Source organism: Salarias fasciatus, chromosome 7 (genome assembly GCF_902148845.1).
Source record: "Salarias fasciatus chromosome 7, fSalaFa1.1, whole genome shotgun sequence".
Classification (NCBI taxonomy): Eukaryota; Metazoa; Chordata; class Actinopteri; order Blenniiformes; family Blenniidae; genus Salarias; species Salarias fasciatus.
In genome coordinates this window covers 18,926,055-18,938,066 of record NC_043751.1, presented here as the reverse complement: position 1 = coordinate 18,938,066, position 12,012 = coordinate 18,926,055, and the positions used below count along the sequence as shown (strand labels likewise).

The window sequence follows — 12,012 nt, the reverse complement described above, 5'->3', positions numbered from 1 at the left end:
TTGTAAGCTGCACATATTCTGTCTTTCCATAGACTTTAAAGGAAAGGCATAGATACGCCACTGGCTTCAGTCTGTTACCTTTCTTGTTCATTTAATATGAACAGAATTTTGTTAGTGTTTGTATTTTCTATGTGTTGATCTACCACCAGAAATATTTAAATAATTCATTCATTCATTCCAAGTTCTTTCATTTTCATGTATTTGAATTTCACATTGTGCAAGTTTAATATGTTGAACATGTTTTTTTCAGTGAACGGAATTCTTCTTCCGTCTCTCATTCTGTCTTCTGTTTGAGCTGTATGTTTGCATGTCTCGTTGCTGTCTTGCGGGTTGTTTTAATTTCCGTCAGGTTGTCTCGTGCTCTTTCTCTGAATGGTAACCTGAGATGACTCCTCAGTTCCGGTGTCTGCATGAGGGGGGAGCCTCGCTCATCTGCCTGTTTATGCTTACAGAGTCAAATGAAACATGTCTATTGTTCCATGTACCTGATGCCCACAATGTGTGTGTCTCGTGCTGGTGAATGCAGACCCCCCGTGGGGTCTTTTGCAACCCATTATTCGATCCAGATCTGTTTGTTTCGGTCCCTCCTCTGAGTCGATGTGACTGACGTAGCGCGCGGCGCGTCCCGCCGGGGAGGGAAGAAGGGCGGTGCTGCTTGCTGCCCACTATATTGAGGAGAGCCTCGGAGCATATTGCCCCCTCTCTACTCTGAGTTTCGTCGAGTGTGCTGACCGCAAAGTGATTCGGGCCGGCGAGACATGGCTGGATATTTGAAAGTCCTCAGCTCTCTGTCGAGATCTGCCGGCGCTGCTTTCTCCAGAAACCCCGCCGCGCTCGCGCCGGCTGCTAATTGCCAGACTTTGCAACAAAGAAACTGTGAGTGCACACAGATTTAAAAACCCGCTCATCCTCCGCATCACTACACTCTCACTGCTAAACGCGGCTTTGTGTTAAGGCGCCGTTCATTAAAAAGGGGATCGTGCATGTTAATCAGATAAACATCGGGTGCTATGAAATCAGCCCTCTTGAAGCCGGCGGAGCTAGCAGCAGTAGCTATGCTAACTGGCGTCGCGCGGGATGCTGTTAATAGCTTTAATGGTTTTGTTGCACTGAGGCAACCGATGCTCATGACCACCCTCCCTCCCCCCGACGGTTTACCGCTGCAGTGTGTCCGCTTTGGTGCAGGTTGTTTTCGTTAATTATCAGGATGTAAATGTCGACGTGGGAAGAGGGCCGAGCAGAGAAAGTGGAGGAGGAGGAGGGGGGTCTGTCTTTGTCTTCCCCTCAATCCAAACTTTGAGGAATAGTTTATTTAAACGCCAACATATGCGGTGTCTCTGCAATTAGTATAACATCCGAGTAACATTTCGACATGAGTGAAGATGTCTGCGCGCTGCTTGCGCTAACGAGGCGAAGTGAATGTATGAGAAAATAGCGGTTCTCTGCTGGCAGCCAATGAATCAAACGCATCTTCCTTTTTTTTAAGCTGCCTTCGCGGACATTTTATTACCTAACAGCTGAGCAGAAAACTGCCATTGCTTTTTTCCCCCCCAAGCACCACATTGTGTCATGGCAGGGACTCGAACCCGCGTGCTGTCTGTCAGACTTTATGTAAGTCGGAGTGACGACGACTTGGGAAAAGTTTTCCCAAGGTCAGCCGCAGCATACGAGCCTCCGCCATACAGAGCAATGGCTGCCGCTGTCCTACTTACCGGTTTCCATTTGGCTTTCATTCTCGATGCAGCGCAGAGCTGCACTGTTTTCTCTCTCTCTAACACAGCTGTCCGTGTTTAGACCACAAGCCCCCGCGCGGCCACTCGCTTTCACGACCCCGAGTTCAAGAGTTGACTTTCACTGTCGTGAAGAACGCAGCCTCGGTTTACTGTTTTTTTGTGATCCACATTCACAACGGTACACTGCAGACATCCTAAATGTCCTGCAGCAGGACGCAGGGACACTCCGCAGGAACTTCAGGTGTCCTTGCAAACAGAAACGACCTCAAGGAGCAGGTCAAGTGAAGGGCACCCGGGCTCAGGTGTGACTGGATCTCCAGGACATTTGAGCTGTTTGGTGGAACTTTCTGTTTCAGGTGGATGAGATGAACACAGAAGTGTAGTGTTTCTGAGCAGCTGGTCAATACTTGGGTTTAAATAATTCATTCAAACAGCTTGAAACTTGCTAAATTAAAAGTTGGAAGTTGGATTCCTCAGTTTAGAGCATACATATCCAAATCTGCAGATGAAGGACTGATAATATGCTCAACACTTAAGTCATCACACGGATACAGCAATGTTTTTGAATGCTTCTGCACTTTGAGCATAAGTCATTATTCCTGGTGCATTTCTGCCTGGCTGTGAGGTGGAAAATGTCACATGTGAATAAAAGAATACATTAGGATACTGGAAACTCTCTGGAACATCCCAGAAACTACCGTGACATCTGTCAATACATCAGCACTTGTGCGTTTGTTTGAGGAATATAATCTGATGATTTACCACAGTTTAGGTGAAAAGAGTCAGAGTTCATGTTTGCCACTTACGCAAAGCAACACTAATTCTGTACACCTAGAAGTGCCTTTTATTGATAATATTCACCTTGGTAGCACAAATCCATTTTTTTGTTTGATTACATCTCAGTGATTATCACCTTGTTTACCTGTTCACCTTGTTTATCTGCAGATTTCTTCTGTTAACTTTGTTTTTTTGCTGGAAAAAGACATGTTTTTTGGTTTTCTTAATATTTACAGTTACAACTATAGCAGTAGCCTTAATGGAATTTAAATGTTCAGTACTTCCACTTTTAGATTTCCATGCTAACGTTTGCAACAATGTTAAAATGATTAAACTCGTCAAACGTCTGTTTGACAACTTTGATCGCATAATCTGTTGTTTCAGAACCATGTGACTTATAATCACTGTGGAAATTCAACAGCTTTTATTGAATGTTTTTATTGCAATCAGAGGTCACATTGTGTCCGGAAGTTGCTGATTACTGACTATAAACTTCAAAACCCTTTTTGAAGTTTACAGGGTTTTTAAAGTTGGCCATCAGGGTTGTTGGATCTCCCAAACATAAGCCATAATTCTCCTGTCAGTGTCTGACTTGTTAATTTGCAAACAATGTGCATTCAAACCGGTTAATCTTATTTGTGGGGTTCAAGAGTTCGTTGATTGACCTTTTAACCAAGGTGTGCAGTCTTATGTGCAACTTTGTTCCTTTACGTTTGTTTACTTTGCCTACATTTGCTCTTGCACTAGCATTAAATGTGCAGTGCTTTAAGGTTTGCCTCTCTTTGTTAAAAGTTAACCACAGAAGACACATAATCGGTTATCTGAAGAAGGCAGGCACTGCTTCGGTTTGTCTTTGAATGCTTGCCGTCAGTGCACCTTATGTAAATACTGTAGAGCACGTGGCACCGCAGACATCAGTTTTAAAATTAGTTGGACGTGCCATGTGCCACCGGCAGTATTTAAAGGCTCGTATACTCCAAGGTGGCACCGCAAGCAAGGTCAGAATAATGCTATTCGTATATCCTTTCAGAAGACTGGGTTCTGTGCATGTAGTTGACAGTTCAAACATTTAATATGACATAGTAATCTATACAAATGAATGGGCAGACATCAGTATGAGTGGCTGTCAGATATGTAAGTTTGTAATCTGTTTTCGATCACTGTGTATTTCCCACTTGTGACCAAAGCTCTGAACTGAGGAACTGAACTCACAGAGACCTATCAGCACTGCTTGTGAGAGTGATGTGGCAGGAAGGATCACATGACTGTTTCAGCTCGCCCTTCAGCATTCACTTCGTTGCTACGTTCAGAAGTTACATAATCTACTCGTCTCGCGTCTGCTCTTCCCTCCTCCTCCCCCTGCTCTGCGATGGCCAACCCCTGCTTTTTGCACGGTTATGTTAGACTAGGATGAAATAATGCCAGACGGTAGCTGGTAGATTACCCAGGATGCACTGCGATGGAGACTTTACTTGCAAAAGCAGATAGTAAAGGGCAAAGTATGCTCAAAAGATTCATTAAACTCAAGTTCACCTTCTCTTTTGGACCGGTGGTCATAAATCCTGTCACCAGTCTGTCACAAGCCTTTGAGAAATTATGTTTTAGGTTAATGGTTTCACAGTTATTGAAAGCTTGTGCTTGTCAGGACTGATAAAGCAGATTTCCTGTTGCAGATCACAGCATTTGACATGCACTTCTTACACATTGACAAAATCCAGGCATGTGAGTCAGAACAGGAGTATTTGATCTGTATGTTTCACATAATTCTAGAAATTAATTAATTTCAGTTATTCATCTTGTCCTGGTTTTTGCTGATTGGTTTTATTTTTCTGAACTTTTCTCACAAGATGTGAAACAGTCTGTTCCTCTTATTGCTTATTGTAAACTTGGTTGTCTTGGTTGCCAAATCCCTAAAATAAAACGGTTTGCATCATGTTCACATAGTTTCCTTTGTCACATGGTGGACATTGGCAAAACGACAAACTCCCAGGTTCAGTTAAGGAGTGTAATTACAGATTATATGACGACATAAGCAATGGCTTGTTAGGTTACCAGCACAACATATTCACAAGCCTGCGTTTGTGCTGAGCTCTGTTGTCACAGACGCCGTTTTCACTATCTGGATTCTGCTTTTGCGCAACGTAAAGGTCACGACCCTCTTTCATACGTGGCTATTTTCAGCACACGGCCACCATGCGTCTGAACCCAGCGGGGCTTGTCGTGTTTGGAGTGCAGGATCAGAGCGGGGTCTGTTTTAACAGGTGTCTCCGAGGCCCTGCAATCCCAGCAAGATCGAATCGCTCCACAAACGTGCTGGTTTTTCCTGAAAACTCCCCTATAGCTTCTTAAACATTAAAGATTTAGTGGTGTCGCTATCATTCCCACAGACATGCCAGGGTTACTGGAGTTACTCTGAAGGCGCTGGGACGCAGTAAGTTAGCTGCAAAGTCTGAGAGTTACTTGATCCTCTGCACCTCCCCCTGTACTTTCCTCTTCACTGAAGTATTCCTGCTGGGAAGACTCGCATGCTGGGCTGATATGATTAGAGATACTAATCCACGCTGATCTGAGTGGAAAGTAAAGAAGTTAAGTGATCGTCTTAAAAAGCCAGTGGTGACGTTATGTAAAGGAGATTGTATAGAAATCCCAGCATGTGTATGAAAACGGCAACATAGGAAAGTGACATTGGCTCCACCAATAATTAACTCATTCTCAGAAACATAAATGTCTGACTGTAGTTGCAGCCGTGCGAGGCTTTCTGTTCGGTTTTAGAATGATAGGAACCTTTTCAGTAAATGTAGCAAAAAATACATTTTAGTTTTAGCAAGCTGGGAATTAAACCTTCACATTTAAGAGACGGTCAAAAGAAAATTATATCATTTTTTCCTCATTTCTTTTAATTTGGCTTGTTAGTGGAAATTGTAAGTATGAGTCAACGTATTTTTAATGATAGTTTTGAACTTGTGGGAAGAGGAGTCCTTTCACCTCCTGGTTTAAAGCTGGACCTGGTGTTTTTTTTCAGATCTGTAGCTCAATTAAAACTCCTCTGATGTGGGTTGGATGTTTTCATTTAAAATAATTAGTCAGTCTTTATAGTGTAAGAGAGTTGGATCAGTTTTTTTTTTTTTTTTTGTCTTTCATTACACTTCATATTCAGTCAAGATGTTTAACAAATATACCCAGTTTGTTTCCTTCACGTTCTTTCTTTCTGTCTTTTAATTGATGAGTCAGACTTGGGGAAAATATATAATCACAGTTTCAAAACTTGACATTTTAAAGTCATCTGGAAACTCGAATATTTGTAATTCAAACTAGAGGGTTGCTAGACCAGCTGTTCAGTTTGCATTGGGGAGAAAGAGAGAGATCGTGTTTATTATAATAAGATCAGCGTATTTTCCCATGCATAGGAAGTTCTTCATAAATATTTTTGCTCTGGATGCTCAACAGATGCCGACAAACGCATCAAAGTGGCCCAGCCGGTGGTGGAGATGGACGGAGACGAGATGACCAGGATCATCTGGGAGTTCATTAAAGAGAAGGTGAAGAAGTGAATGCATGAGTACGTTGTTGGCGTCAGAGCTGGGGAAAGCCCACGAGTCAGATTTTCATGTGCAGACGGACGTGCGCGGATGTGTGGGAAGGGTTACGTGATGTGCAGGATTAAATATGCATGATGGGAGGGAGGAGCTTCTCTGATGTTTCATTCAGTAGCTGGCGTGTTGCCTCTGGAGGGAGCAGATGTTGTTGGCTCAGGAACGAAGCAGCACAGAGAGGGTCCCCCCCCCCCCCGCCTCCACGGCTGATGATTTGTTTTACTGTCCTGTTACCCATTCCAGTGATCCCTGTAACTGTGTTTATAGACAGATGGAGTGAATTCCCTTTTGGGAAACCAGAGTGCTCCTGCAATGAGACTGGGTTGTAAATCAAAGTTGTGTTTTTTTTTTTTTTTGTGCTCCTCCAGCTGATCCTGTCCAATGTCGATGTTGAGCTGAAGTACTACGATCTGGGTCTGCCGTACCGCGACCAGACCGACGACCAGGTCACCATCGACTCCGCCCTGGCTACCAAGAAGTACAACGTTGCGGTTAAATGTGCCACCATCACACCCGACGAAGCCAGAGTGGAAGGTCTGAAACGAATCCTAAATTGCAATTTTTTTAATGGATAATTAAACATGACAATTTAAAAGATTGAGTTAAAACTTAAAAGGAATCAAACTCAGACGATCCAGGGTGTCAACACAGTTTAAAACGTCTTTAGAAAGTAGGAATCACAGTGTGTTCATCTGAGATGGACTGAAGAGTTGTAACCTGAGCACAGGCCAAACCAGACGCCCGGCCCTCAGCAGGACAGGCTGATTAGACAATTTGCTGCACTCCCAATGTTTATGAGGCGACAGGGATTGATGATTTTAGAAAAGGTTGAATAATAAACCGATTACTTTAGAGAGATGAATAAAAGAAAAGGTCAAACCGCTCCTATTTCACTTTGTGCACTTATCTGCATATTAATTTTACTGCTTTTCGCATTCAGCTAAACATCGGGAGGTCAGAACACAAATTAATTGGTTTATTAATGCACACATGTTGTAAAAACAATTGACTGCAGCTTTATTTTCATATGAAAGCTGTTTTAGTTTCTTAAAAAAAAATGCTCGGCTTCAGTGGTTGTTCACAATTTGAGTCACGGTGCTGAAAAAGATGAGTGTTTGTACTGCTTCGGGAGTGTTGTCGTCTTGTCTCAACGCCGGTCTGTTTCTGCAGAGTTCAGCCTGAAGAAGATGTGGAAGAGCCCCAACGGCACCATCAGGAACATTCTGGGCGGCACCGTCTTCCGCGAGCCAATCATCTGCAAGAACATTCCCAGGCTTGTTCCAGGCTGGACGCAGCCCATCACCATCGGCAGACACGCCTTCGGTGATCAGGTTGGTCTCACGGTCCGCTGTTCACGCTTGCTTTTCTCAGCCTAAACCTCGATAACCTCCCGTTATCCCCCCCCCCCCATTGCAGTACAGAGCAACAGACTTTGTTGTGGACCAGCCAGGAAAGTTCAAGATCATCTTCTCCCCCGCTGACGGCAGCGCCGGCAAGGAGTGGGAGGTCTACGACTTCCCCGCCGGTGGCTGTGGAATGGGCATGTACAACACAGACGAGGTGAGCCTGCTGCGACACTCCCAGCAGATCATAGTGAGACATGCTGAAGCTGGGTCAGAGAGGCTGCGGGTTTCCTCCGTCCTCCGGGAGCTCTGAAATCAAAATAAAAGGATTTCCATGAGGGCCGTGTCTCCTGGTGCAACACTGGCGTGTCGGCCATCAGGGGAGAAATGAACATTTGTAGCACTTCTGCCCTTTTAAAGCGGAAATGCAGTAACGACAGGAACGAAAACGTCTTTGAACTTCTTTAGAGCACGACGGCTTCAGAATGTATCACTCAAATGTAACGCTACGGGAATGATACTAACCAACGGGAGAAATCCGGTGTCTTGTCGAAGCTCACACCCAGGGTAGAAAGTATTTGACAATAAATGTATCTTTATTGTGAAATATGGCAGTGATGGTTGATTTTTGAACATTTCTTCAGACACAACATGACTTGAGTTCAAAGGCAGGCTTCTCCTACATTCGGTGTTGGAGACGAAAAATGGCTCAAAAAGAGGGAAAACTGTCCTGATATCGCAAACCACAATTTTCCTTTGAGGCCCTCAAGCAAATTATTGATAATAGGGGCCGCAGACCCCCTTTCTGATCACGGTTGCCATCAAATTACAGTGGAGCTGCATGGTCGTGCATAACAAAAGTCACTTCTCCACATTTGTCTACCTCATACCTCCTGAGAAGTAACTGTCAGTCCTAAATGTTGAATATAGTTTCCAAATTGATGTCTTCTCCATGATGAAATATTAAAAGTACATTTATCAAGACCTCTCCATTGTAGCATCTGCATTAGAAAATGAATAATGTTCTGAAATCGCATGTTTGCCAATTTGAGGACGGTTTAATTTGCTCATTTTCCACAATACTACAAGGTTACAAACCCAAACGATCGACTCTCACGCTCCATGCCTGGAAATGGAGCTGTTCCACTTTGCCCGAGGGCCTTTTGTAAATCTCACACGGCAGCCACTGCAGTAGTCTAACCTCCTTTCATCCCGCTCCTCTACTGTTTTGTTTGCCTTCATCAGCACAGGTCTGTTTGATTTAACAACATCAGAGGTCACAGCAGATGACTTTCAACTCGACAAGGGGAAGGTTGTTAACCCCTGTACGGCTGATAAAGAACCCACAGCAGTAGTGGACTGTTTCATTCTGTTTTTCCCGTGTCCTTCTCTCCCTCATCAGTCCATCACAGGCTTTGCACACAGCTGCTTCCAGTACGCTATTGGCAAGAAGTGGCCTCTCTACATGAGCACAAAGAACACCATTCTGAAAGCCTATGACGGCAGATTTAAGGACATCTTCGAGGACATCTTCCAGAAGTGAGTGCTTCACTTCTGGATTGGTTTTGGATTTTTTTTAGACTAGACTTATTGAACCTGAACTAAAAATTTCTTTTGCTTATGTCATATTTTATTTACTTTTAATTTATTTTTGAACACAAACAACATTTAAACATAGTACTACACTATAAACTAAAGACAGAAAAAACAATAGTTTGACAAAAATTTTGTTTGTCATAAATATAAAAACGTATCTCAATATAATCTCTCACATAATGAGATTTTTTTTGTGGATGTCATAATTATCACAATTAAAATTTTAGAAATTCTTTTCAGTTCCTATGTTGAAATAGAAATAACTTCTGCATTGGTTTTCTATAAGACTTTCATCAAATGCCGTTTTGTCCTTGCGTCGTGCAGGCATTACAAGCCGGAGTTTGACAAGCTGAAGATCTGGTACGAGCACAGGCTTATCGACGATATGGTCGCCCAGGTGCTCAAGTCCTCGGGCGCCTTTGTGTGGGCTTGCAAGAACTACGATGGAGATGTGCAGTCTGACATCCTCGCCCAGGGTGAGAGAATCAGAAAACAACTCTTCTCCTTCTGCTTGGGAAACGCCGCTGTTATGAAACGCCGCATCCTCGCGGCGCGGAGGGAACGCCTGCCAGCTTCTCGGGCCGCGCTGAAGGACTGTTTCCTCTTTTAGGCTTCGGCTCTCTGGGACTGATGACGTCGGTTCTGGTGTGTCCCGATGGAAAGACAATCGAGGCCGAGGCGGCCCACGGCACGGTGACCAGGCACTACCGCGAGCACCAGAAGGTCAGTACGCATCAGCCTGTGCTTTTAGAAGAAGGGAAAAGAAAATAAAAACAATCTGGATCAGGCCAGAGGATCTGCATTCAGAAGCATGGAGAACAGAAGCTGTGTGAAGCCTCACACAAACATACTCACAGCAGCAAACCGTCTGTGTAATCTGTTGGGCTATACTGCCATCCTGCGGTGGAAAATGATAACTGCAAGTCTGCTTGATTTGGTCAAAAGTGAAATACAGTCTTATAAGTTTGAATTGTTTTGCCTTAAAAAAAAAAACTCACTGAATATTACTCTTTTGCAATAATTCAGCATATATTATTAGATTGTGATCCACCCCTATATGTTTGATCAATTTGAATTTAATCAATTCAACACATTGTATCTTTCTTTCAGGGAAGACCAACCAGCACCAACCCCATTGCCAGTATTTTCGCCTGGACTCGAGGCCTGGAGCACAGAGGCAAACTCGACGGCAATCCTGACCTGATTAAGTAAGAACTGCTCAAACGGAAATGAACGGCGAGCCCGTTGTGTCACGTGGCCGTTACTCATAGAGCTCTGGTTTGTCCGCAGGTTCTCCCAGACTCTGGAGAGGGTGTGCGTCGACACTGTTGAGAGCGGAGTTATGACCAAGGACCTGGCAGGCTGCATCCACGGCTTGTCCAAGTACGTTTACAACACGCTTACAGACTCACTCTGATCACGATCCACACTGTGTTTTCAAAAGCAGCAGTTTTGTCTATTTACATCAGTAAGAATCAGGAGAGACTGTGCAATGCCTTCTGTTCACGCAGTGATGCTGAGTCTCGGTATATTCCGTTTGAATGGAGTTCTCAGTTGTACAGCTTGGTTATGTAATCAACATATTTACCTGGGAGGCTTCTGGAGGTGTAAGAAAAGGGTCGGTGCTAAAAAAAAAAAAGAGAAGGGTGTGAAACTGTGTATGGTTTTGGGACACTACAGCTGAGAGTCCCAGAGTAAAAGGCACGCATGTTGCAATTAACACATGCACTGGATTGCACAGAAAATGGCTTGGAGGGGGCGATTTCATTACGAAATACAAAGTTGAGACCTAATGAAATGGCTGACAGAAAAAAAAAAGATCTAGGTATTTGTGTGATTTGGCAAACTTACCATAATTTCAAAATCCTAGCTGCTGAATTTCGCAGCTTTTCTCTTTGTCAGGCGAAAAAAACATTTAAATGTGTCCTCTATAGCGCCGGTAAATTATGATATAATTTGTTTACACCTTGCTAGTATTTCTCCTGACCACTTGGAAGAAAAATTAGCATATTAATCAATCTTTCAAAGGCTCATTAGGTGGAGCTCTCATTTGAAGGATGCAGCCGAATGAACCACGGAGCCTCTTTTGCTTTGTGACATTACACCAATAATTGCACCCAAACAATGACTTGAGTGACTTCCTTAGATTTCCTTTCAATAAAAAGGAATTCCCTTTGATAAAACCAGGTGTTATTTGCCCTGATTTCGACCTGCCAGCTGTCTCATAACTTTTGCAAAGGCCAAAAAACTTCTTGGACTTCTATCAGAAAAGCAGGTTTTAACCCTTTTTATTCCAGTCGCCAATAGCAGGATTTGGTGTGCACATTGTCACCGTTTGTTTTCTTGGTCTTGTTTCCTTGTACCTTCCTTGTTGAATTTTCTAATCCGTCCTGCTTTTGGGCTTTTCAGTGTCAAGCTGAACGAGCACTACGTCAATACTACAGACTTCCTCGACGCCATCAAGACAAATCTGGACAAAGCCCTCGGCAAGTGAAGGACCTGAAAGCGAATAGTGAGCCTGGAGATTGCAATGTCACTCGTCTGTTTTTGTACCTCATTTTTAACTTAAAAGGTCAATAAGTCCTCTTGTATTTCACCAGAAGGAAAAATGGAGTACTTCTCTAGGATTGTGTAGTGGTCCGCTAGGTTAAGTGGTCGAGCGTCGTCCCTCCCACCTGAAGCCCACCTTAACTATCTGTCCCATCATCCGCGAGGTTTTATTTTTGTAACGTGAAGTACTGTATTCAATACTGTGTAATGCCTCGGGCAAGACTGAAGCTTGTGTCAAACTTACTTGCCAATAAATCTCGTTTGACCCACTATATTTTCTTTCTTTTTTTTTTTTTTGTTGGGACAAATCAAATCTTAATCATTTTAAATGTAAATAAATTTATTACTTTACATTATTGTCTGGTACACAACATTGTACATACAGTTCTTTACACGTTCTAATACAGAAAGCCATTTAAG

General features: G+C 43.4%; 1 protein-coding gene across 1 annotated transcript; it reads left to right on the top strand.

Annotated features, from left to right (window-relative positions):
- The first annotated feature begins 657 nt into the window (after nucleotides 1-657).
- Nucleotides 658-11,864, top strand: idh2 (isocitrate dehydrogenase (NADP(+)) 2). Its single transcript, XM_030095549.1, has 11 exons — nucleotides 658-876; nucleotides 5,958-6,049; nucleotides 6,472-6,637; nucleotides 7,274-7,434; nucleotides 7,520-7,663; nucleotides 8,849-8,985; nucleotides 9,367-9,518; nucleotides 9,653-9,765; nucleotides 10,153-10,250; nucleotides 10,333-10,425; nucleotides 11,452-11,864. Exons 1-11 carry the CDS (start codon nucleotides 759-761, stop codon nucleotides 11,534-11,536), a joined length of 1,359 nt encoding a protein of 452 aa, XP_029951409.1. The 5' UTR covers nucleotides 658-758; the 3' UTR covers nucleotides 11,537-11,864.
- The last annotated feature ends 148 nt before the right edge of the window (nucleotides 11,865-12,012 follow it).

Bases quoted from the DNA above. Each gene is read 5' to 3' on its own strand.
- idh2 (XM_030095549.1), top strand. From the start codon at position 759: ATGGCTGGATATTTGAAAGTCCTCAGCTCTCTGTCGAGATCTGCCGGC. The intron at 6,050-6,471 runs GTGAAGAAGTGA...GTGCTCCTCCAG, and splicing joins GGGAGTTCATTAAAGAGAAG to CTGATCCTGTCCAATGTCGA. The intron at 8,986-9,366 runs GTGAGTGCTTCA...TGCGTCGTGCAG, and splicing joins TTCGAGGACATCTTCCAGAA to GCATTACAAGCCGGAGTTTG.